General features: G+C 46.1%; 4 protein-coding genes across 4 annotated transcripts; 3 read left to right on the top strand and 1 right to left on the bottom strand.

The window, feature by feature from the left end:
* Nucleotides 1-6,075: 6,075 nt before the first annotated feature.
* On the top strand, nt 6,076-9,341 carry PtA15_12A422 (uncharacterized protein; the record flags this gene model as incomplete). The annotated part of the gene is made up of 5 exons (XM_053162030.1): nt 6,076-6,121; nt 6,283-6,888; nt 7,859-8,596; nt 8,677-8,774; nt 8,877-9,341. 5 exons carry the CDS (start codon nt 6,076-6,078, stop codon nt 9,339-9,341), a joined length of 1,953 nt encoding a protein of 650 aa, XP_053025988.1.
* A 2,013-nt stretch (nt 9,342-11,354) lies between these two features.
* PtA15_12A421 (uncharacterized protein) lies at nt 11,355-13,899 on the bottom strand (the record flags this gene model as incomplete). The annotated part of the gene is made up of 2 exons (XM_053162029.1): nt 11,355-11,540; nt 13,864-13,899. The coding sequence occupies 2 exons, from the start codon at nt 13,897-13,899 to the stop codon at nt 11,355-11,357; spliced, it is 222 nt and encodes a 73-aa protein (XP_053025987.1).
* A 2,447-nt stretch (nt 13,900-16,346) lies between these two features.
* PtA15_12A420 (uncharacterized protein) lies at nt 16,347-19,462 on the top strand (the record flags this gene model as incomplete). Its single annotated transcript, XM_053162028.1, has 3 exons — nt 16,347-17,491; nt 18,009-18,150; nt 18,287-19,462. The coding sequence occupies 3 exons, from the start codon at nt 16,347-16,349 to the stop codon at nt 19,460-19,462; spliced, it is 2,463 nt and encodes an 820-aa protein (XP_053025986.1).
* A 5,741-nt stretch (nt 19,463-25,203) lies between these two features.
* PtA15_12A419 (uncharacterized protein) lies at nt 25,204-26,897 on the top strand (the record flags this gene model as incomplete). The annotated part of the gene is made up of 6 exons (XM_053162026.1): nt 25,204-25,301; nt 25,399-25,541; nt 25,645-25,747; nt 25,852-25,929; nt 26,063-26,151; nt 26,239-26,897. The coding sequence occupies 6 exons, from the start codon at nt 25,204-25,206 to the stop codon at nt 26,895-26,897; spliced, it is 1,170 nt and encodes a 389-aa protein (XP_053025985.1).
* Nucleotides 26,898-26,919: the final 22 nt, after the last annotated feature.

Here is a 26,919-nt window from a genome sequence, read left to right as displayed (position 1 = left end):
ACAATGGCCGATGTCAAGGCCATGTTGTTTCCAAGCCGGCGCAAGATGCTAGTTGGGACGTCCTCTGACGGCGATGATAGGCTCCCAAGCACAACCAATGCTCAGGAGAGCATGCACCGGGTATACTACATGTTCAGGTATGTCTTTCTATGGATTATATTTATTTTTGGGTTTGATTTGCCAGCTGATCAACCTCAACTAATTATTTAGTACAGGTAAGAAAACCATGCTCGGAGGATTTTCCAAACTGTTTGCCTTTGTCAAGGCCTTGGAGTTTGACTACTCCCTCACCATGCGTGGGGTGCCAATTTGATATGGTTGGAATGGACAGCCACAGGAAGATGTGGCCCACTCCATTGCGTGGGTGAAACCGACCAAACGACAGAGGTCTGCAATGAACAATGGTCGCCCTCCTGACAAAACGGAAGCTCTCCTTGACCATCCCAACAAATGATCCAAAGGGGGCAGGCCCCCCAAATCCATCAACATCAACCGCGCAACTCACACCACGTTCATGTCTTACGCCGCCGAGAAGGAGGAAAATTTGAAAAATTGATGTTGGTTGGCGGCGGTGTTGGAATCTCTCTACGCAGTATACAGCCCGCTGTGGCTCCGATCCCCCAGGGGCAAACAAACCGACCTATTCCACGTACTTGTCTCTCATTTTACGGCTTGAACGACGAAGGAGCTAATTGAGAATAAGAATCTCAAGTCCACCCTCACTCGCAGATCTCACAAGCTCTTTGATGAAGCTTGCAAGCTTCTTTTGCATTCATTTGTCCCTGGGGAGTATGCATCTTGTGATTTCTTCATGGAAATCGTCCTTGATCCAAAAACAAACTGGTCAAAGGTTCTGGAAACCCTGTTCTCAGTCCAAGAGACCCAAAATTTCACCTGCCCCCACAAGATCCACAACAAGAAAATTGTTCACCCCTGGGGCAATTGCCACTTGTTTGTCCTCGCCGTCACCCCGTCCATGTTTGCTAACAACGGGATCAGCCCAACGGAACCAGATAAACTGATTGTGCAGTGGTCGTCTGTGGGCCTTGCTGGAACCTCTTCTCTACAATGCCGGGGTTGTAACACTAGCCAGCCCAAGAAAACCCGTCGATCTCAGCCCACTGATCATGAAGAACTGACAAGTACTGGTAGTTTCCTTGATGAGGTCTCCCACATATCCTTCCCTGATGCAAAAGCTCCCCCTCATCTATATTTTCACATTGACATATTGACCATCTCAGATGAAGAAGAACAGCAAGCTTTCATGGACCAGATGAACTGGCCATTCAAGCTGACCGTCTCTGGCGAGGTTTACAAATTGATCTTGCGTGGCTTCTGGGGAGCCAAACACTACTGGGGTAAAGTCTTGCGGAACGTTTGAGGAGTGACTGGTGTATGGCTCCACAATGATTGAATCAATGCCGGATTTGCCCAGATGGTCAACCCGCTTCCCGGCAGTATCAGTGGACTGCATTTTCATACAAGTTGGTTAATCTATTCGCGAAGCTGGACCCAAGATGAAGCAACCTTTGTGCAACAATGGGCCTTTACTTTACAGTTATTGGTAAAGTAAAGATATAGTAAATGTTTTTGGCTCAATACTATAACAGATAGCTCTCCAATCAGTAAGGAATTTTTCTTTACTATAACACATATTTGATTTTTTAATTTTTTATACAGGTACAGTATCAGTTAAAGTAATTTGTTTTGTTTTGTTGATGGAAGCTTACAAAATGCTTATTATAACCACAAAAATGACATTTGCACCTAGTTTTGCCCCTTTGTATTTCAATAAGCAGGGGTAAAAGTAAATTTAAACCCGCTTTTACTCCTGGTTATTGATATAACTAGGGTTGAAACATGTTTAATAGGGCTCTCTACTACATCAGCCCATTGGAAAAAATTCCTTTACTGTAACCAGTCAATTAACGGAGATGATAAAAACATCTATACTCTACTGGAAGGGCCTGGTTATAGTACAGTATAGTAAAGGCCCACCGTTGCTTTGTGGAACAAAGTATTGATCAAATCCGCTGCGATAACCCCAAAATCACCTCGGCGATGCCTTTTGCTCACATGAAAAGTCTTTTGAATTTATCTTACAACGGCAATGTGAATCTGGAAACATTGAAACCAGAAACCGATTTGAAATTGGCAAGTAACCAGAGACATACATATCACGGCAACATTGGAGACAATATCTCCAATGAATCAAGCTCGGGTGGTTCCAGTGATAGTGATTACAGTGGCAACCACTCCAAGGATGATCCGAGCAATGATGGATCCAAATACAAAGCTCGTGGTCCTGCATTGAGTGCCCCTATCCCATGTATCCAACCAATCAAGATTAGACTTTGGATGAACAAGACACAGCCCACTCCCTCAAGCAAAACCTCACCAAAATCACTCCATTCCAAACCAACCGTTTTAAGACTCAAAAGTGGTTGTGAAACCCTTTTGCTGAATGGAGAAGGGGATGATGGAGGTGCAAACTCTGCCCTTCTATGCTATCAGTCAACAAGACCCACCAAGCTATGCTTGGCAGGTTTTAATCAAGTGATAGGTCTGGTCTAATTCCAGATGAAGTTTTTTGATGACAGGTATGTGAGATTTTTGAGAGTGAGTTCAGTAGTTATTTGCAAATATACGGGATGTAGTGATGTGTGGTGGTGATGGTAAGTGTGAAGGGTGGTATGTAAATAACTGGTGAGTACTGAGCTGAGGAGCTGACAACTTGGGAGGAGAGAGCTCCTTATATAGACAAAAGTGGAGCCCCAGAGGGCTTGTGGGTTAGGGTTTTGACTAATCTAGACAGCATTGTGAGGGATTTTAGCTGGTGGGAATAGATACAAATGATGTCATAATGTGTCAGGGGTACATAAATGATGTCATAAGAATGCAGTAGGGCCGCATGAAGGCTGCGTAAAGTGACAGTAGACTGCATGAGTTGACAGGTGGATGCAGGGGGTGCATAAATGAAGTCTGAGGCTGCAGAATCAGTGCGTGATGACATCATAATATGGAAATAGAAGAGTACTTGATAATATGTAATGACTGTAGTCTGATGGGGAGATGTATGTTTGTATCCTGTGATGTGTATAAGCATACTTCTGTGATCCTTGACTTGAGGCTTGTGACAGGTTGGTGATTTGGTATGTTGAACGTGTGATGGGTGTCCAGTGTCCAAAGGCGTGTAGGTTCCAATCCAGAGGGGCTTCAGTGACGCTTCCAGTGGTGACTAGGGGTAAAATTGGCCGTAGAATCCATTTCTGAGGTCTGTTTGATGGTATCTTGATGCGTATTACGAGTAAATATATGTATGAGAAAAAACTTTTTATTTTTCCACTTTTCCGTCTACCACACCGTTGTCAAGTCACTCACCAAGCCGTCTGCCAGGCGGGGACGCCATGCAAGGGCACCTCAAAAGGCTCCCACTCCCGATATTCCTCCGGAAAATCACGCACCTCTAGATTCCAGTCAATTGTCAGAAGCCAGTGCTGAGGTAACGGTGATACAACAAGCATCCGCCAAGCCGGCCAAAAAACGTGGTCGTCCCAGGAAGAAGAAACACAATGCGGCCAAAATCAAGTTGACCCCTCTCACTGATGCAGACTGGTAGCGCATTGCCGCCTGCTTGGCGGCCAACTTTACTTCTCATTGGAACGCGGAGAATGAGAGGTATCAGAGACTGAATCCAAATGGTGGCCGAGCTCTACAAATAGAGGTGGGAAGGCCCCCAAATAATCCGGTTTCCTCTCTTAACGTTGGCTCCCCTCAAAATTCTGCCACAAGGAAGTTGCAGCAAGTCAGAAGGCCATTGCGATTCAGAAAGCAGCGGTTACTAAGAGGGCCGCTGCCACCACTCTGGCCGCCGCTAAGCACCAGGCCATCCTGAATTCCGTCGCCGCCAAGACGGCGGTTGCCCCTCAGAAAGATGTGGCCAAGGGCATGGGGATGCGCAGGTCCGCGCAAACCCGTTGGGTTTGATTGCTTGTGGTCTCTATTTTTTCTCATTGAATCCCCCCGGCACCACATTTTCCTCTTGCTTGTTTCTTTCCTATATCTCTTGAAAATTACCTGCCTGCTGGTTCCTCTGCTTGTTTCTCCAACGTAGTGTGTCCCCTTGTTTTTTTTTCAGGCCTTTGGGCCTTTTTTTTAACAAGGCATTGCAAAAATACACACCTCATTTGTCAGCCTTAGAGATACATCAAGTATCCAAAAGACTGCAATAACTTAGCAAATAATAATTATTATTAAATTATTATTGCAGAATCAGATTCCTCATCATAAATTAAGGGGGGTCACCCACTCAAAGTAACCCCTTATTCCTATTCCTTCATGTACTAATTGTATAAATAAGAATTGGCCCCAGAAAGCGCCCAAAAATAGTATTACATACAAAAAATTAGTAAAATACACAAAGTACATAAAAATAAACTTTTTTACATTAATGAGTAATATTACTCGTGTAAAAATACCCCGTTAAATTATTATGTAGACTTCTACTGAAGCTCTTTCACATGACAATTGGTTATAAACATGTCATGTGACAGAGTCAGGGAAATTAGTCTATTATAATACAAATAATTTGCCCACAGCCAAGCCCTGTTCACGGCTACACCTCAGGATACTCCCATAGGGAGAAAAGGACTTAGTGGTTGCACCCACTGAAGTCCCCTCTATAAATAGAGGCCTATCTGGCCCTCAGGAAAAGATCCCCCAGACCATTCACCGCCCATAAACCGTAAGTTTGCCGTGAATATTCTCTTCTGCTACTACTGTAGCCCCTTTTCCTTATAAAACCAACCCCTGCACGCAAAATCACTGGATTAAACCCTTTAAATCATTGAAAATCTTGTATTAGCATATTTAAAGCTTTATCCTTATAAGTAGGTGCCGTAAGCCCACCGCCTCTGTCAAGCAGCCAATCAGTTTAAGCGCTTACCACCTACTTTTACACCAAATTAATTCCCTGTAATTAATAATTACATATTATTAATTACATAATTAAATCCCTCCTCTGTTACAGAGTGTTAAAACCCTTGTAGTGGCCATTTTTGCCACGTAACAAGTTTGGTAATTTAAATTACCAGTGTTTACATCAGCACAGTAAATGAGCACTTGAGTGGATCTTGTGAGCAGATTTACAATTTGATTTTTACATATTCTTGCTTTGCATTGCCCTAAATGTTCTCTGAAATTGAAAATTTGTATGTTCTGGGCTGATTATGCAGTTTTACAATTTCTCATTTTTGCAATGTACCCACATTGCAAAAGGGGAATTGTAAAAATAAACATCCCCCTCCGCTGTTGCACTTGCGCAGTTTGAGGGGCTAAACTTGTTGGCCCCCCTTTGCATAATGCCTTCAATGCGGCGCGCTGGGGGTCATCCTCTCACTGTTTTTTAACCCTGCTAGACAGGTGTGGACAGTGGGCCACGGTGCATCAGCTTGCTGGTGTTAGGTGGCTGGTTGCAGGTTATAGTTGTGTTTTTTTGTTGTTGTAAAATTATGTTTTTTTGTTGATTTTGGAATTTGTGGAGGGAAAACCCTTCATGTTTTTTTTTCTGGATGTTGTAGAGGGGAAACCCTTGATTTTTTTTTTTTGTAATTTTTGGATATTTGTAGGGGAAACCCTTGAATTTTTGTTTTGTACTTCAGAGGCTTTAATAAACTTGGATCAGTGCATTAAAAATTAGACAAGATGTTGATTTTCATCTGATCCAAAAAAGATGTTGGAATGGAACATTTGTCAAAATTGGTGGTTTTGGCCTTTGCTCTCAGTCCTAAATCACCAACATAAGTCTTAGAATAATGAAAGTAAACAGGGGGGTTCACAATAGGATTTTAATAAAATTTCAAAGCTCATTTTAAGGCCTTTATGAACAATGTTTTGGAATTTTTTTAAGCTGTTCACATTTGGGTGTTCCTTGGCAATCAGAGCAACTTCTACGTTTTCTGAAAATTGGTTCACAAAGTCCTTAAAATGGGCTCTAAAGTTTTATTAAAATCCTATTGTGAACCCCCCTAATATGTTTTTTTTGCTGTGTTTGCTGTTGTCGCCTGTTGTTGACAGATGGCCGTTCGTCAGCTTGGACTTCTGAAGACAACCAAGGAATCTTGTGAGTTGATTTGAATTCATCCCAGAAACCAGCTGGGCAGTTCAGCGGCTCTTGGCTCAAGCTCAACCCACACTTTTATTACCCGCGTGAGTACCGCTCCCAGCCATTCATATCTCATTCCTTTTCTTCTGAAAGTTATCTCCATTTCTGAACGATTGCAGGTTCTTTTCCGCTCAGTAAACTGTTTCAATCGCGGGTGATGGATTCAAGCCGTCAAACTTCCCGAGCCCACCAACGAAACCAGGAACATCCTCAGCAGAGCTCATACCACCCAAACGTCCATCAAAATGCATCTCCTGATCCAGATGCCCACCCCGATTTCGAACCGGATCAATCTGACGAAGAAGAAGACTCGTTTGATGTGACTTCATTGGTTCCCAGCACTTCCAATTCGATCATTCAGTCAGGTTCGGTTGAAGGCCACACGTTGGAACGAACTGGGGCCTATGATACTTTTCTACACACCAATCAAGATCATACCGGTCATCTCCGTCAACTCAACGATTTAATCCCATCTCCTGCCGCAGTGAAAGCTCATGTAGAACGCGTCTCTCACAGTACAATCAACTCATCGACCTTTGAAAGTCACACTGCAATGTCCTCTATGAGGATGCATATCCCCAGAGAAGGTGTTCCAATCACATTACACGAGGAGACAAGTGAAGAACTCCGCAGGTCTGAACTCAGCAACAATCTATATCCTACCGCTCTCGATTTTCAAGGCTCTTCCGATGAAGATGACTGTAGTACTGTGCATGCTCCTCAAGGTGATACCAATCGAACTTTTTACTCTATTACTGGTGCCATCCACTCCAACGACCGTCAAGCAACACATGTGACCGATGGATCTCAAACCGGCCAAGAAGAAACATCATTGGAGGCTTCGGATGAGCGATCAGATTCATCTCCTCAACATTACCCTACGGCCCCCGAGAATCGTCGACATGCTATCACCCAAAGTAGAACCTGTACACCCTCTGGTCCAGCCCGGAGCGAGACGCGCGCCATAGGCACCCCTGTCGCAAAAAGTCCTTTTACTAACCGTTTCCATGATGATTCCGTCTATTTGACCCCTGAGGCATCACTAATTGTGGACAATCCAGGGCAGCCTGTGGATATCGAGTCCAAGGCCCAAACACTTGTCTCTCATGATCATCAATTAAGCCAAGATTTCGATGATGATAAAAGCTGTTCGGCGGTGATTCCTACTTCGTCATCAGCCTGGGAAGCAAACTTGTCGTCTCGTTATCGGATTCTCCTTTCGTTCGTCTCTTGCTGCACCTCGCTGTATCAATCAAAAAATGACATAGGTTCTGATTACTCGACTATGTACTTGCAGGCTTGCCGAGAATTTGAAGCAGGACCTATCGATCAAAGACCAAGTGATTCGGGTATTGAAAACTGATCGGGATCAAGCATACAAGGATCGCGATGAATCAGAACGAAAGATGAAGGAAATGACAGACAAATTGCAGGAGGCGGTCATGCAACAGAAAACGAAACAAGACCAACAGGCCCAGCGAATAGCATCGATCGTGGAGAACTTGTCATCTGAAATCGAGAATTTGAGGATGAAGTGCGAAATCAATTCTGCAGAAAACACCAAAATGTTTTCTCGTGAGGACGTTCATCAATTTCAAACTCAACTCCAATCTAGCAAAATTGCAATGCAAGAAATACAGCAACTTCCGGGCAACTTCAAAACCTCTGTTGCTGAACTTCAGCTTCTAAATTTAGAACAAGCTGAGAAAATTGGCACCGATGAAAAAGAAATCGCCATGCTTCGCCAACAGGTCCAGCAACTCCAAAGACAGGTGACTAGCAGCCCGCAACTGGCCGTCACAGAACGAAGTACAACTGGTCGATTATCGCCGACGTCTAAAGATAGCCGGGCTAACGATAGAGAATCTAAGGTCGTACATGAGCGCGAGGTTAGTCGAATGAAGATCGAGATCGAGAGTCTTTCTAAACAGCTTGCTATGGTATCAGTCAAAGATCAAGACTTGAAGCACGTCAAAAAGAACGTACGGACGTTAGAAGAAGATGCCAAAACTAGAATGGAAGTTATGGCCAAGTTGCGCGCTGAGTCTCATAGCTTACAACACGAATTGAAATTGACCAAGAAAGCACTCAAATCCGCCGAAGATGGCCAAGCTGATGCACTAGAGCAAATCAATCGACTGCAGCAGAGGCTGGATTCAATCAGCCAAGAACGTCTGTCCGAATCTCAGGCAAATCTGGTCAAGCTAACCGAGAGCCGAAATGGATTCAATGCAGACCTGTCGGAGCTAATGTCGAAACTCAAAGCCAGCTTCCAGGAAGCCGAGCAATTACGAGTCGAGCTTGAGAGATCAAAATCTGAAACTTGCAAGGCCTGTGAGGCTAAAGAGATCCGGACAACAGTATTGCAAGAAGAGCGAAACAGTTTGCAGACACAGTTGGATGATTGCAGAGCTCAAGCAGCTGATAAAGAAGGTGATTACTGGAGCTCTTGTATCGGCTTCCCAAAGTCAAATGTTCTATGCGCCCTGACCCGTTTTTTCCCTTCTACACAGTGCAAATTGACCGATTACGAAAGATTCGCAAAGAGCTGAAGAGCGATATTGAGGGCTTGAACATTGCACTGGAAGCCAAACAACATGAAAACTCTTATGTAAGGACATCCTTCATTTTATCTAGGGACTGTAAATATTTAAGCTTAACTTCACGCCCTTCCTTGCATCTTTCCCCAAACACTAAATTTGAAAATTAACAGCTAAAACGTGACCGGCACGTGCGCGAAGCGGGCCTCACTTCATCAAGTCTTGCAACGAGTACCAGAACAAGAAGCAATCGAACAAGCATTCATCTGGGGTCGCGCACTGTCACAGAGGGAACAATCAATTTAGAGAAATCTGGACACCCAATTCTAAAGCCAGAGCATCATAATCCCAGGAAGTCGATCTTAGAAAACCGCACAATGTTATCCTCAATCACGAACACTTCCAAAAGAGCCGTTCGGCCCAGCTCTTCGGAATCAGTATCGGCCGTTCCATCCATCCCGACCCTCGCCAGAAAATCCTTGGATCGAAAGTCGTCGTCTATAGCACTAAGTCGCAGAGGCAAATATTCGCAACAAAAGGAGGAAGAATGTCTTCCAGTGAATGCTCAACAACCACTACATGCTGAAGAGAAGAAATCCGAAAATCCTAAAAACACCTTCCGTGTTTGCCAAACATAATGACCGTACCAATCACCATTTGTCTATGTTTCCCTGTTATCTTCTTGCTTTATCTTTCGCCTCGACCTCATTTCAGATATCTTATGGTTATTTTGTAAAGCCCAAGTTTTTCATATTCTTGATTACCCTTGTATTCCACTTCTTGCATAATCGTTCATCTTCTAACCCATTCTGTGCATCTTTTCTGTCGTTCTAACTCGTCAATTTAAATTATTTAATCCTCTCGTTGCTTTTATTATTGTTAGTTAGTAAGTACAGCAAAGATATCGACTCTTTCTCTTGGTAAGCATTTCTGGCCTTCCATCTCTTTAGTTCGAAAAGCCTTTCAATTGTATCTCTTGTGTGGGAATCATTTTGTTTTGCTGAACTCAGTAAGACGAGCTGGACATTAGGCCTGAATCCTCAAATATGTGTTCCCCAAACCTATATTCTTCCCCTATGCTTTTGCTCTATCTGCCCCCAAAACTGAAAGAATGCTAAGACCAACAATGAAAGTACTATGCTACTGGTAGCGTAGCATAGCGGAATTGGACAGCGCGGCGCTACGCTTTTTGGAAGCGCAAATGCGCTGCAGCTACCACTACTTGCCTTCTAGCAATAAATTAGCGCACTAAAATAGCACTGGTAGCGCAAGCGCGCTACTTTTAGCTCAAAAAGCGCGTAGGGCGCTATATTGGCGCGGCTGTAGCGCAGAATAGCGCGCTATTAATTACGAGCAGGGGGGAGAAAGGAAACATCAAAATAACTGCAAAACTATAAGCAGAGAAAAACTAAACAAGGCATGAGAGCACCCAGATAATGAGAAATAAAAAGACTATCATAATTTTCTAGAAGTGTTGCACTTTTAGACAGGTACAGTTTTATACTTATTAAATATAATGTTCCATTCAGCATGGGATCTTGGTGTGCGCAGACGGGATGATTCACGGCGTGAAGATTCTGGGGCTGGATTACTGGTGTCGTGGGTATTGGGAGGGGTGGAGGGTACTTCATCTTCAACCTCTTGGATTACTGCCATCAAATTATGGATATAGCAAAAAACAAAGATTATTTTGCTGATGATGGATGTGGGTGGAGGACAGGCAAGGCAAAATGGTGTGACTGTGTGATGTCGCAACAATGTGTACCCAGTTGATCATCAATACCCTAGCGCAGGTTTGAAGTTGCGCTGGTAGCATGTAGCGCACAAGCAGCGCATTTCAGCCGCTGCGGACTTTTGCTGCGCTATTGTTTAGCCATAGCGCGGGCTGTGCGCTGCACTTTTGCTAATGGCCTGGGAAAAGCGCGGCCGCGCTAAATTTAGCGCTAGCATTACGCTGTGTGCTATGGTCCCGCTATCTAAACTACTCAAAAAGCACACTTTTTGCAGTAGCATAGCGTAGCACTTTCACCATTGCAGTAAGACCACCTTTCTTCCCAGGTGATTCTCGATCTACCTGCATTGAAATTTCACACTCCTCTCATAATAATCCTGCCTTCACTTCCCTTGCCTCATTTCATTGCGCTTCAGCTTTGAAAGGCTTCCCATTAATTGAGGTCACCACAGGGGGCTGGGATATACGGAGAAACAGAGAGAGGCCGGCCCAGAAAACGGAGTCTTATGACGCAAGTCCAAATTTTGGCCAGGGCCTGCGAGCATAGAAGACTCCCCGTCGATCTTCCAATTCAGACCCCGCAAATGATGACAAGTCTGGAGGCTAGAGCTTTCTAGACCTGGTTTGATGACAAGAACATGATTTACACCTACATAATTTTACAGAAACCCTACAAACTTCCAAGTCATCGGATTCACACCAGGCCAAACCGAGCGGGCAGAGGCGGGCAGCCCCTTGAATTAATTCTAGACCAAAGTCCAAACCCGGGGAGTGTCGGAGGCTAGAGCCGACAGAACCGTTCCGAATACTTACATGTTGTCACGAAAATGGTCTTGATTAAAATGCAGGAAATCCGCTCTCCTCTTGAGCCTCCAAATCCTAATAACCCGGACCCTGCTCGGAGCCGTCCAAAATTACGTTATGCCAGCATCAATTCGCACATGTGCGCCGTCGATAGAGATGCCACTATGCACTTCGACGCCACGGGCTGATGATAGGCTTGCTGGTCAAGGCTGGTGATGGTGGCTTGCAGAGTGATCAAACGATCAAACGTGGTTATCCGGTCGGTGTTCACGTGGGCGGAGAACCGGGCCGGCGCAGGCGGCTTGAAGGCCAAACAAACGGCCACACGGATTGCACAATCAGTGGCTCTTTCTGTTAAGCCACCGCACGATAGAAGACAGCAGTCGCGGAAAGGATCTACCGTAGTGCATCACACGTTTCCGCATTTTATGTACAATCTACTCTTAGCGTAGTCTCTATAAGTGTACAATTTGAAGCCCACATGCGCTATGCAGCCTTGCTTAAGACCGAAGGGTTTCGTGGCTGCCTGGAAAGTTGCACTCGACTTGTCCAGGCGGAGGAAAATGACCTGGTACCGGCCTAACGGGGGGTCTTGACGGAGACATGAGCTAGCATTAAGCTTACCGCGACAGGACTCTGCCGAACTTGCCTTGGGCATCTCACAGTTGGGTTCACAGCAGTGGATCAAGAGGGCAATGGGGTTCAAGGGTAAATAAGTTTTCGCGCTTGACTTGGAAAGAGACACTAGCAAGATCAAATTCAGACCGAATGGAAAGAAAACAAAATCCCAAGCATACAAGGAGCCTTGGACTCCGGAGCGATTGAACTAGACTTGGGGGCGTTTCCACCTCTAAGCACTACCGACCATGTAATAATTACACACAGATCAATCATTCTGAAGGGATGCATATCTAATTCAGTGCCATGAATTTTGACTATTTCCCCTCGCTGGAGTTTAGCGGTAGCGGGCATTCCTCACTGACAGGCTGATTTCTGAAGCCAGTTTAGTTTGAGGGACCCACCTCCCTGGGATTCACCCCAGCTATCCAGCACTAAGTCTAGACGTGATGATGTCTGCAGACCAAATCTTTCAGGCGCTGGAACTGAAGCTAAACACCAAGCCCAGCGAGAGTCAGACTCAGCTGACGCTCGAGCCGGCAGTGGCCAGTGTGGAAAAACTTGATAACCCGGGGTCTAAAAAAACTCAAGCGAGAGCGAGCGTAGCGACTCCGACCTCGACGCCAATAGAGCAGTTGCGATCCCATCGGCATCGCTTTCCAGAACCGTTTAGCTTAGCGGTCCATCCACAGGGCATATATAGCTGTACTGGCGCTGCACTTCTTGTTCGGCAAACATTCCTTCTTTTTCACAATCACACGTACCGAGCCAAGAAGTCTGACTATACTTCTTCATAGGCTTGCTCCACACCGGCTCGGGCGCCCGCTTTTCGTTTCTCTCTTGCAACCAACCAGCTCTCGCTGGTTTTGAGTTCCCCCTTGGATCGTCGACAGACTTACAATGATCTCAGGCCCTCGGAAGATAAGCAACAAAAAATAACTCAGCCGGGTTCTGCTGAGAACTCTGCCGTGCATTCTTTCTGGCACCTTAGCCGGGCAGATCGCAAAGTCCAGACAGGGTAGGACAGGGTCGATACATGGCCCGATAGCCGGGCACTGGAGTTCTTGCTGACGACGACAGTCTAAAGTTGACAATTGAATCATTGAGAACGCGACTCCACACTAGAGCAGCTCCTTGACCACAAACCACCCCGGGAGAGTCTTGCATCCATCATCACGGAATATCTCCGTTCACAACCAAGAACGTGACGTGCAGTCAAATAATATTGCGTCGTGATCGGCTTTTCGTTGTCACTCGATACTGGCCAACAACCTGGATCAACTTTGCCTCTTTTTTTCAAGCAGTTTTATCCTCTATAGCTGTTTTTCAACTGTCCTTTAAAGTTGGTCACTTGGTAAAACGATTCCTATAGCTACATCACTATCGAAAGAAGAGAAAGTCGACAAGGATTGGTAGCGGACACTCGACGGAATCTCAACCGTTGCTATTGAGTCGAGACAGCGGGGGTGAAGGAAGCAAGAAGTGCGTATTTGTTACTGGGGAGAAAGACAGCCGAGGCACAAAAGGCAGCCGCCAGTGAGAGACTAAAGAGGTGGCTTTTGAAGGACGTTTGCGAGCCTGCCTCGTCGCTTCTTTCCACCCCCATTAATTAAATAAATATTCACACATACTCTCAGCCTACTCGCTGATCGTTACTGTCTCTCCCTCGCTCTCGCTGGCTACATATTATCGCCCTCGCTGGATTTCTTCGAGGTCGATCACTTTCTGATCTTTTCCCTTGATTCTGACTCCCGACTTCCTTCGCCCTCTCCCTCTTAATCCATTAGAGTCGCAAGAATAATACTACCACTCCTCTGCATTGGCTACCGTCTTCTCGTCACACAGATTCACTCACAATAATATCCCCCCCTCCTCACATCACCCTTTTCCATCTATCCCAAGAAAACATAACCATCTCAAAGAGCATCAGTAGAGAAAGTTAAACCCCACAACAGCATTTCTTGATTCATTTATAAATTATCAATCCATTTGCAGATCTCTCTCACTATCTTGACGCCCTCCGACCTGTCGGCCTCAGACATCTCTCTCCACCACGAGCATTTTACGTGACAATCGACTCTGATTCTTGATTCAATAATTGCAATCTCCTCTCCCGGGCACCAAATAATATTACATAACCCCCCTCCTCCTTACCCCAGATATCTCAGCATAGAGAGAACCACAACCAAGGCTTTCGCATATCCCTCCGGCTCCCCCATCAAAGCTCTCTCTAATAGTACATCAAAAAGAGTCAAACGAAAAAGCCTCGTCCAAAAGATACCGACGATTAGTGCTCCGATCCGGTGAGCTCGACTTCTTACCGTCTTGACCAGAGAGTGCAGTCCACGTTCCGAATGAAGAGCCTTGAAGAAGAAACGCGCAAGACGATCTAATCATCATATCATTATCCGCTCGACGATTTTGCGATCTTTAATTAATTTATCAATTTTTTTTAATCATAAGTTCATCCAATCCGGTCATCAGCTTCTCAGCAGCACGTTTGCCTCTTTATAATCAAGTCAAGGGGACAAGTGAGTTGAGCAGTCCTTTCTCCAATCCCAGCTGGACGGATCGCTGATCGCATGCTTTGGGGCCACACAGTCCTGAGTTCCAACGCCATCGACTCTCCATTGTTCAAAAACGAATATCTCCACGCCGGCAGGCATCCCGAGTTGTCTCTCAGCCGATCCCTTTCACCATATCGTTGCTGAGCCTGAACCCTGAATCTCGGGAGACTTCGAATATCGACCGCCGCCCGGAACCTGGCCCGGATCTCCACAGAGCTCTATTCCGGCTACCCAGGTACCCAGATAAATCTGTAAGTCTTCTGTTCACGCGGTCTCTTTCCAGCCTTTCCTTTCTCCTATCATCATCGTCGTCGTCATCATCAAGACATCGTAGTATCATCTTGGCTGTCATCATCCACTCTCACATCGATGCCCTGCCCACCCGGGCCCACCATGTTGTCCAAACAGCATTCTCCGATCTCGTAGCACCACCCGCCAAACCCACGTCGACCAACGCGCCCGTCAGATGAGATGAGATGAGTCAAAGATTATGTAAACGCAATCATCTTTCCATCTGATCGACCAGGGGGGTCCAGAGGTCGGGGGGGTGCAGCCTTTCTTGAGTCTTTGGACAGAAGGAATCCCATCGGCATCATGATGGATTATGTAAACAATCCAAAGAAGATGTCTGTAAAATCATCCTCAACATGCTGCAGATCCTTCCCCTTCTCTTCAAGTTCCCTCCAACCTGCTCTTTGCCCTTGGGTCCCACCCTCATGGTCGATTTGAATTTTTGTTGGAAATCAGCAGTGCAGATCGCTGTTGGTTGGTTCCCTCACCAGTCAGAACAGCTTCATGAGCTGGCTGACAGCCGGCCGGTGCGTGATCAGCTGCAATGCTTTTGATCTCAGCCGAGTCAGACTCTGTCATCAGACTCCGGTCACGCCGACTCCCCCCTCCCTCCAATTACTGTCGGCCGTTCTCTTTCCTTGCAACCCCCTCCCAAGGACTGCATACATCCCCGTCCCAGTCAGGCTCCCACATCCTGACCCACCCCTTGAAAGATGGTGGCAGTAGCCGATGTGTGTACGTAAAGGGACAAGTACATGTGTGCCTCTCCGAGCCAATCCACGCTGTCCTTTACGAGCCTGTATTCTGCTCCACATCCCCAGATACAATCAACCCGGGCGCTACACAGCTCGAGCCGCAAGGGGAGGCAGTATTCTCTCGAGCCGCTTTCATCACTTTGCCATTCAATCCGCCTCTCTCCTCCATCCCACTCCGCCCAGCCGGACTCCACTCCCTCCCGCCCCTTCGGCCTTGTATGCTTGCCGCCTCCCTCTGTTCAAATCTCGGCTTTGAGTAAATCTGTAGCGTGTACCCGTTACACAAATAAGTGGTGTATGGTATGTGTTTATGGTCTTGCCATCGTCCAAATATGTATTCAAATGCATAATGACAAATTCTTTCGAGGCTCTTTTTACAATCTTCGTTCCTTTCCTTTCTCTCCAGCGCTGTCGCTCTCTCCTTCTCTCACCCGCTTCACCCACACCCACTGCTCCTTCTCTACTTACGCCCCCTCAGCATCTTCATCTCCAGTGTGCTCTTCCTTCTCGACACTTCCCCCCTCAGCCCCTGATGACAGCGATGATGATGATCAAAAGATAATGATAAATTGATGATACCGTGCCATGATTTTACACTTAAGCAATCGCTGATGCAGATAGACTGAGTTGTTTTTTCTCTTCTGCCTCTACTCCAGCATTCGACTGGCCCATCAGCTCAACGATCACATTCAGCTTGCACCTTCCTAGCTGTTACATATTTTTTTTTTTTTTCATTTTATTTTTACTTATTGTTATTATTATCCAAAGACACCCTCTTCTAATCTCTCTCCGCCCGCCCATCCATCATTCCGCGAGAGAAGCTGTTGATTTCGACAAGAAGTGAATTTCACATCTGTGTGCGTCGGGCTTTCGAAGATGCTCTTCCAGCTGCGTGCTCACAATCCGGCCGAGTCTATCAACTCCAACCCATCCTCGCAGACTTCCACCAACTCATCCTCCTCAGCCGAACACCATCCCCACCAGCCCCACCAGCTCTTCAGCTACGCGGGCCCACTCTCCACCCCCACGCCCCCATCGGCAGCGGGCTCAGCACAAGCCATCAAGAGCTCCTCCTCCTCCGAGTCCTTGAACAACAGCATCCCTCCACCATCCTCTGCCGCCAGCAGCAGCAGCCAGAGCATCTTCAACTCCGCAAGCTCCCTCGCCGACACCAGCATCGGCATGCTCCCCGATTTTCTCAATTCCCAACAAGCAGCCATTCCGGGACTGAGCCCGCCTGCCACGCGGAAGGATGATACCGCAGCCGATCACATTCCCAATAATCACCACCATCACTCCACCAGCCACCGCCAAGCGGAGCCGCCCCTGCTCGTCTCCACCCTCAACTTGCCCCCCTCCTGCTCCTCATCAGCTGCCTCCTCATCCTCCGCCCTCGACCACTCGCCCGGCTCGATCAACGGCAATCCTATACTCGGCTCCAAACCGGCCACCTCGGCGGCTTCCCCGGCCTCCATCTGGCCCACGCCCACCACGGCCGCCCATCTACCCGCGGAATTCAATGACCCATTCAGATTATTCCATCTACCGCAACAACCCCAGCAAGCTCAACAGCAGCAGCAGCCTTTTATCCAGACCCATCAGCAACAGCAGCCCTCCGGCTCCTCCTCTTCCTCCTCACCCTCCTCACACTCCAACCTGATTCCCCCGCTGGCTCAACCTCAACCACGATCTCAACCCGGCCAGATGCTGCTCGATCCGTCGACCGAGTTTGTCTTCGGCACTCAGCCTTCCGATCTATCCACTCACGACTTCCTCCCCTCGCCGCCATCCCCCTCCACCCTCCTCGCCCAACATCACTTTCATCCTCTCAACCACCATCCCCTCTACCAGCATCCCTACAACCGCCATAACTCAATCTCGAGCCCGATCGACCATCCATCATTCGTCCAAGCCGTCCAGATTCAACCGTACCCCCATCACCCTCACCAGCCACATCCACACAACCCGTGGAATGCCCCCGTCGATATCGTTCACCCGACCACGTTTTATGACCCGTTCCAGTCAGTATCACATCCGTTTTCCGTTTCTTCCTCCTTCTCTCTCGATTGTGAACATCTGTCTATGTACATACAAGCATATTATATGCGTGTATCGAGTACTGCCTGTTGGCGCGTACCAAACTCTGTTCGCCCTTGCAAATCGCTCCGCTGAGCTTGTAGATCCGTGAGAAGTTCATCCGTACAACAGACTTTTGATCGCTGCAAGTCGAGATGTGATCTCTCGGTGGTATATATATTTAAATGGCCTAGATAAACTGACAAGCTTCTTTCTTCCCTGCCCTTCACTCTACCTTATTAATGTACTAATCTTCCCGCTTCCGACTTACCAAAACTGAACACCACATCTGCAACATTCGCCGCACCCCGAAACTCGTCCTTCTGTATATTGCTATTTTCAATACATTTATCTACAATGCACAACTCGATATCTCCGCTCCTACATGCACCCTTGCATATATATCTATGCCCATCCATCAACACTGTCTATCCTGCCACTACAACATACGCCACTTTGTAGGATCAAACACCGTCGCCGAACTACTCCTGCCCAGCTTGGTATATTAGAAGCGCAATTCCAGGCGAATTGCAAGCCCGATGTCGCGCTGCGAAAGCAGCTTGCCGATCGACTCGACATGACCCCAAGGGAGGTTCAGGTTTGGGTGAGTGATTTCACCCTGATCTCCTGTGCTGAAGGTTGTTGACGCCTTCAGGCCTGTCAATTGTTCCTCAATCTCCTGTTTGCATGTACGGTGGTTGATTTCTCCTGCATATCTTGTTGTTCGTCCTTCTCCAAAGTTTCAAAATCGCCGAGCTAAAACCAAGAAGCTAGAGAAAAGAGCCGAGCAAGAGTCTAGCAAGAGTGTCGAGTCCGAGCCGAACGGCAATTCATCTCGACCCGAAGCAAGCCCCCCTGGATCGATCTATCTTAGTCCCCCCTCGATGCGAGCCCTCGTCTTACCCGCCGGTCTCAATGATAATCCAGATCAACCTCGCATCGGCGTATCTCACCCAAGCTTGACTAGCACGGCACATGCTAACGGCGAGAGTGAAGAGGTGGAAGAAGGACTGCAATATCGATTTGATACCAACACCGATCGTCGACATCGTTCTCACTCCTTACATCATCACCCTTATTATCTCCCTCCTTCGAATCTCTTCTCTGGCCAGGCTGGCAACGCTCTTACCCCCTTGGCGATCGGAAATGGTACACTCTCCCAGCAGCATCAGCAACAGTTTGGCGATCCTAGCGCCGATGACCAATCCCTGATCTGTCGCAGGAGCAGTAACACCTCTATCGCTTCATCCACCGCCACGGCTACCGACTCCAATCTTATCCGTACTCCCACAACCACAGAATTTAGTACTGAGGATAATGGCACCGGATTACCTGATGGGTTTGATCCCCGAAGACGATCATCCTGTCCTGCCGAATTCATTCAATCCTTTGGTCATTTCGGATTAGCAAATGGTCAATTGACAGATGTGACGAATGCCCAGATCGGCTTGGATGCCTCTTTTACGCCGACGACGAGCCAAACCGGCGAGCATCTCCCATCCAAGCTATCTCTCGCGCCTAACCCTTCTGCTCCATTCACGATTCTGGAAGATCAGAACGGAGGATGGGAAGCTCAAGCTGAATGCTGGAAGACCGAGACGAGTCGCGAAGGGATCCAGAGGCGACACTCTCTGGCGACCATCGGGAGTCCACTGGGGGTGCAAGACTTCCACTCCAACCGACCCATCCCCACCGACTCCCTCACCCCGTCCCAAAATGGTCTCTCGTCGCTCTTCCCTTGGGGACCAGTCGGGTATCCGGCCAAGCACTTGTCTTCCTTCGACTCCCATAACTCCCCCGCCATCGTGCCCACTACCAATGTCTCTAATGGGTGCATGTCGCAAGGCTATGGCCGTAGGGCTTCTACATCAGTCCTCAAATCCATCGAAGAACACCCTGGAAATATGTGGAACTAAAAACTATCATGCTAAAATAAAAATAACATCGAACGTTGGTTCATTGCTGATCATTCCTTTTGTCATAGATACATGCATACATATACACATCAATATCAACAAATATGTTCCGCAAGTCGTCACCTTTTTTTTCTCCCATTCATTCTTGGTTTGGTTTTCAAATCATTTTACCATTCGTGTCCTCATACAACCTCGTCACTCGTTACTTCCATCCAGCCATCATTCTCAATCACATGCTTCACTTTGTCTTTCTTTCGTCTGTCTTTCTTGCGTCGAGATGTGTTTGTCTCGTCACTTTTTTTCCCTGTCCTTTCTACTCTTACCATTCCTTTCTCTTTTCTCATCTTCTCTCTCACCCCTCATGATCCTCACACATCAAAAGTACAAAAAGAGCAGTCATAGAGAGTTCGTTTTGGTCTCTCTCACATGATCTCATCTGTTTTTGTCTTTTTCTGTATTTCGTTGCTTTCATATATTTGGTAGATCAAGCTTATAACACCGCTCAAAAAATTTGATCAATCAGTTGATTTGGCGCTACTACATCCACAGCAATTTCTGCTTTCTTCTCATGAATTGTGTCTGTGTATGTAGTTACTGTGCAATCATCCATTTACAAAGACGTTCCGCTTCATCGATCCACCTTCTCCTTGCGTAGAGAAGCACATACTTCCTTTCAAAGACATTGAGATTCAACTTTGGTTGTGTTTGTTTTCCTTCACCCCCATTCACTTATATTTTGTCATTCACAACCAATGCAATCTTCTTTCGGTGGCATTCAACCAGAGTACACATGCACAACATGTGTACTTTCCCAGACACTTGTTTATATTGTTCAAGACTGGTATAAACATCCACCATCTGTTTGCTCTGTGTTGGTTTGGTGAGGAAAGATGGCGAGTGGTTAAACTCTTGTCAGTCATGGAGGCTGTCACAAAATACAAATCTTCTTGATTACTGTATCCTAGGAGGGATTGGGATGGTATATAAGCTACTCTTCCAAAAAGTCCATCCAACCATTTGCATGGTGCACAGAGATTTGTGGGGAGTGGCCAAAAGCCTTTCTGCCCAAAGAAACAGTCAAGATGTCATGACTCATTGGAGAGACTCCTGGACATTGTTGAAAGTGCTACATTTTTTTTTTTGAACCCACAGCACTTTGTAGTGCTTCATCAACTTCTGAAACAGGACTCAAGAACACTGTCCTTTGTTTACAAGATTTTGTATCAGTAGGTGAATGTGAATGTGTGATGTGAGCCAGAGATATTGGAAGAGTGCTTAATATGTGGAGACAATGGACAGCCATGGCACATGGAATGAAAGGACGGACAAATTACACAATATATTTGCCACAAACACTATTGCTCTTGAGTCAGAGCAATGGTAATTGGGTGGGTTTTCCCATAGGCCACCTGCGGGCTCTGTTTGCACCAATTGGGCTTTTGAAAACATGAACCAGAAAAGACACCCTCTGGGAAGCCAGACCATTTACTGAGATGAGAGGCCTGTTCAAAAAATGGGACAAATACCTTTTCTTGATGGTGCTGGGCCGCCCAATTTTACAAAGGTTCTTCCTGATGGTTTGGCAATATTCTTAAAGCCTTGATCAACCCAAGTGGTTGGGTAAACCATTTTGTGGCAAATGATGTTGTAACTTCTGGTTGAAGTACCTCTACAACCACAGCGGAATAGGGACAGAAATTGGCCGCCTCAAAGGTGTTTTCTTGCTGATAATTGCTGTGAGTTTCTATTTTTATCTCTTGTCACTTGTGACATAGGGTCAATGTGTCTAATGTGATGGTCAATTTCAGCTGTGTATAGGTGTCAAAATTGAATCTTCAACTTGGCCTGGAATTTTACTGGTTTGACCATTGTAATCCACACTTGGAGTAACAGGCCATGTAAATTTTCAACTGGAAGATAGGTGGAAAACAGCACAAAAAGTTGGTAATACCCCACAAGCCCCTCTTTCAGAGGCTTGCTCTGCAAGAGGCACCCAGCAGGTTTTCACCCACCTCACTCTGAAACAAGGGGCTTGGGTTGATCTAGGTCAGATTGTTGGACCCGTCATTTTCTTTTTCAGTTTTCCCAAAAAAGAGGATGAGAAAATATGGCTACAAGCCTCTTGTTTTTTTGTGATTGTGGATTGAGGGAGATGATCATCTGTTTAATGTTCTTGCCCATGGATCAAGAGAAAATATAGCCATTAACACTGCAAAACAAATCCAAGCATCTGCAAGCAGTGGGCATGAAAGAACTCCAAGCAAGCTTGTGGTATTACACAAGCCTTTGTCAAGGCTTACTGTTGACCAAGCTTCAATGTAAAGTCACTGTGCAAAACAAGCTTATGTGTGTTGGGGTGGAGCTAGAACAGCAGTTCCACAGCAGTAACCTGCATGTCAACTGCTAGCAGTTGCTTGACTTCTTCTTGGAGTGTAAGCTTGGACAGGTTGAATATTAATTAGATAAATAATTGAGATCCAGCTGTTGTGTGCATTGCATCTCACCTTACAGTTTCATGAAACCCAAATTTTCAAAAATATCAGCCCACATCCCTTTGATTTGGAGAGGTGTTAACACTGAAAAAAAAAACTCAAGAAACTGTGTGCGGTGTGGTGATTTATACAGGCTAGCGGCGTATAATGTCCTCTCACCCCAGCACAAGCAGAAATGCAGTGGGATGGCTGAGCAAATGCTCAGTCTACATATCTAAACAAATGATAAGCATGTGTGCTGACGCGTCTCATATTTAGGCTGAGGGAAAACCTTCAATGTACAGCTAAGAAAGCACGCGGAAAGTCGGCAAACGGGGAAGCTGCGGGACCGGGGACTTATCACAGGGACAAGGGAACCGGGGCTCAAGCCATGCTCCGGATGCGCGGAATCAGCGGAATGGTTGGAGTAGTACTTTGGCGGGACTCACGGATGGACTGAATAGTGCGGACCAGCACCAGGTGAACTGGGGAAGCAGAAGCGGATGACATTGGGGTGGAAGTGCCAGGTAGAGACTGGGGTCGGTGGCTAGTCAGAGGGTGCGGGAGAACAGGCGTTGGAGAGGTGCTAGGCTGGGAAGTGATGCATGCGGAGTTTGGCGAGTGCGGGAAAGGAAGGATGTGGGTGACATTGGCTGGGAGCGGAGTTATGTGGGTGGAGGGAGTGGAGGGACAGGGATCTTTTAGGGGAGCTTTTCTCTCACTTCTTCATCTATCATTCTACATACTACTCATCTTACGGCATTAATGTAGTTAGAGATATACTTGCGGAGATTTTGTGATTGCTACACCACAGAGAGTTTTTACCACCCAACATTCTTAGTTGATTGCGGAGTTTAATGTGTGCAAGCGGAGAGGCTGACTCTTACGTAGACCAGACAGACCATATCAGGCTCAAAGCAGAGCACTGAAGAGGCTCAAATGTTTTGGAGACCCAGCACCAATAAACACACAAACCCAGAGTTATCTAGAAAGGAGGTGGTGCACCACTTCTTATCACACAACACACTTTTATTTTGACAGTGGCCAGTTGACATGCAATATTACAAAGGCGCTTTTATAATATTGCATTTCAACTGGCAGAAGTTTCTTGAGTTTTTTTTGCAGTGGTTCATTACCACACAATTGAATTGAAAATCATGTTTAGCATGATAATTCCAATATGAAGTAGCAAAAGATTGTTAAAGATAAATCATATAAGTAGAGAATTAAAAATGCCCTTGTTGTGCTGAGATGAATGGACAGGGTTTTTAAAGAGGATATTGAATGTTGGGGAGGAAGTTGGAGAAGGTATCAATCAAAGCTTAGGAGAGAGGGAAGAGTTGAGGCGCTTGATTTTATGATGCCACCCATACTCAGATACATAAAATAGTTTAAAAGATTTGAATTAGGAATCTTGAGCAGAAGATCAGCAAGAATTAGGGAGTATCATAGTAAGAATTCTTGCTTCCTGTGGCACAAAATCTTCTTACTTATGGGTGACAAAATTTTGCCTGCCATTCAAGCAAGAAATTTTCCCAAGCAACCTCATAGCAATACTGAAAAGTGCCTGATCTCCTTTTCAGGTATACTTAAAGCACCCTATTACACATGCTTTTGGGGAAATTGACTGCGTGAAATGCTCACAGAAGAAGAGTTACAGCCTGATTTGTATCACAATATGCCCCAATGTGGGAAGTTTGTCAGCTCAACAATGGGAAGTTACTTACGTTACGTTATCCAGTGTGATTTTCGTAACGTAACTTCCCACCGTTACCAGATAACGCGTTATCGTTATCTGGTGAAATATTCCTGCGCTATTTTGGATAACGTAACAGAGGCGAATTTCCGCCTTGATGCCGCAAAAAATAACGCCGATAACGCGCTAACCGCGTTATCTGGCGTAAAAGCACCGTAAAATAGGCAAAAAACCCGCGTTATCCGCACGTTATCCTCCTCAGATTGCAGGGGATAACGTAACAGGTCCAATAAAACAGAAAAAAAAATCAAAAAATAACGTAACTAAAACAATGCTGCCGTTAGCACAAGGATAACAGCACCAATTTAGTTACGTTATCCGTTACTTTTTGTTACGGATAACGTAACTTCCCATTGTTGGTCAGCTGAAAGAGGCTATATTTCCAATGATCCTTTTGCAATACAAGCTTAACACAGCCTATCTGGAGGAGATTTCCAAATGGGCTCTGTCTCAAAGAGAGGCTTGCCCCAAGCCGCAGGTTCTGGTGTGGAAGCTGATGGGCCTTAGGCCCGGTCAACACTCAATTTTCCCTAAAGCATTGATTACATATCAATCATTCATCTGGTTTGTTTAAAAGTGGTATGGCCTCGTAGCCTGGCTTCTTCTCCATCCATTAATCCATCCATCCTGCATCCATCACCCCATATCTCTGCTGGATATCCTTTCAAAAAACACAATGAGCTCTTTCAAAAACTTGAATTGCCATTTTTTGTTCTCCTGTACAGCTGTATCCTTTGATCCTGTACCATGACAAACACATAGTATAGAAGCCAATATTTTTCAAATACAGCATGTAAATAATATGAAATTTGGCATGTTTATATATATCACTACAATCATCTGCACTTTTGCCCCAAGAAAAAATTGCCATTTGGGTTAATTATATTGGGGAATATGTCATTTTTTTAACAAAATGGCACAGTAGTAGAAATTGAGTTAAAAATGAGCCAAACTGAGCATGCTCAGCACCACTCCAAAACTTGCCAGAATGAATGAAAATAAATCCTGCTCAGTTTATGATTTTCTTTTGCTGAGCATGCTCAGTGTAGCCAAGTTTTTACTTCTGGCCAATTTTGCAAAACTGGTTATAGATTCTCCCCACTCAAAGATCCCATGTTCCTTGGGATACAATTGCAATTGATTGAAATATGTATATTGAACTTTCAGCCACAGATGTACCAATGTATGATCAATCCAAGAATCTTGGAGACATGATCTTACAAGCTTGCTAGCTTCAAGACCGCTTGGATTAAAGAAAAGTGGTCCATGTGGGAAGCCAATTTTACTCACCGGGTGCTGTGGTGGTGTGGTGTCAAAGTTTGACACCAGCCAAATGGGTTCCAGCTTCCACACCAACATTGGCCGATCCCAAGTCCCTCCTCCGGGCCCGCGCTTCGCGCGAGGGCCGCCGGCCCGCCCCTCAGAAGAGGGACTGACTCTCGTAGTCAAGTTGGTCATCACCGAAACCGCACATACCTGGCAAACAAAGCTACCATTATTCGCGTCGGCCTGAGATGGATCTAGTGCCTTACATCTACTGCGAGAAGCAAGAACAAGGCTCGATGTTATGTGCCCAGCATGCGCTCAACAATCTGATGCAATCTCCCCTTTGGTATGTCAGAAGATTTCAGCATAATGACCAAATCTATGCAGTCGGCTGATGATCACGATTATATACTCACCATATTCAATACTGCTCTTCTGCGCAGGTCTCCACAGGACTTGGCTGAAATCGCCCGGACGTTAGATTCGCTCGAACGTTCTCATTTACAACAGGATGGTGGTAGTACGCGTGATAATAGCAATGAGGGTAATTCTAGGCTGGAGAAAAACTCCAACTATGACGACAGTGGTGAGTTGATGAGATTGTGAATTTCTCTGTTGTCCAAAATTACGACTTTTCTCTGATCCGGTTTTTGTTGGCAATCATACTTATGTGCTGGATATCTCATCAGGTTTTTTCTCAGTCCAAGTCATCGACGATGCACTTCATAGACTAGGTTTGCGGATCATCAGGTGGAGAAGTGAAGAAATGAAACCGATGCATGATTATCCAGAGTCGGTTCAATCTCTTGCCATGACCTCGTTTTCCTGGGTTATCAATTTAGATGCTTACTTGACCTTTGTCAATCATCCGATCCACGTCGATCGGCTGGGCTTAGAAACCAAGAAGCTTTTATATTAAACCACGATTTACATTGGTTCACGCTTCGAAGATTTGGCCACAGTGTTGATCGATGGTACGCTTTCTTTTCTTTCATCGGTTATTTGGATGCAGAATGCAAAGCAAACTTTTGCTGTGGTCTTTTTTTGTTGGTTTGATTGGAAGAAAACAAAAAAAAACTAACATTTGCCCTAATGGTGATCGTCCAGGTATAATTTGAATTCTATGGACGAAGACTCGCCCAAATGGATTGGGCCCACTTTCCTAAGTATGGCGATTGCACAAGCAGAAGCTGAAGGTAAATAAATGCACCTTTCCCACATCATGACAACAATAAACCAACAATCACGAAGCGCTAGACATTAGTATTGAAGCGTGAAAACAGGATACTCGATATTTGTAGTGATACCGGTGCCGCCATCATCAGAACCGTCTGCGCCGCAACCGGGTAGTATACTTGCATGCGAGGCCGATGAACAAGCACATATTTTAGACCAACTGAATTACTCGTCAGGGGGAAGAGAGTCAAGGTCTACTGGGGAGACTTCTTCGACGCTGAGACGTCCGCGAGAAGAAGGGACAGATGAGACCTCCCGAACACGAATGCGGATGAACACGGAGACGAGCGGGGTGGATGAGCTGCCGTATGAAGAGCAGATCCGGCTAGCCATCGAGGCCAGTCTGTCTCAGCCCACTGACGAACTCAATCAGACAAAGGACCAGAAGGCTTCGACAACTCTCGCCCCATCCAACTCGAAAGCATACCCTCGCAATACACAGTCGGACAATAATAATTCCCCTGCTCAGACGCAGAACAACGCCGAGTTATCCGCCGATTCTGATCTCTTGGACCAGTTACGTAGTCTTGAAGACAAAGAACTGGCTGCAGCGATCTCGGAAAGCCTCGCAGAAAATCCTTCTGAGCCAAATCCAACAGACCCACTCCCAGCAAATTCTTTCCCTCCCGTCTCGGATGAATTCATTGACGAACCGACTCCCGAAGAGCTGCGTCAAAGACGACTTGCTAGGTTTTCTCAGAATTGAGCTCGACTTGGCTCTTGAATAT

Source organism: Puccinia triticina, chromosome 12A (assembly GCF_026914185.1).
Source record: "Puccinia triticina chromosome 12A, complete sequence".
Taxonomy (NCBI): domain Eukaryota; kingdom Fungi; phylum Basidiomycota; class Pucciniomycetes; order Pucciniales; family Pucciniaceae; genus Puccinia; species Puccinia triticina.
The sequence above is the reverse complement of the archived record's forward strand: the minus strand, read 5'-3'. Positions and strand labels throughout refer to the sequence as shown.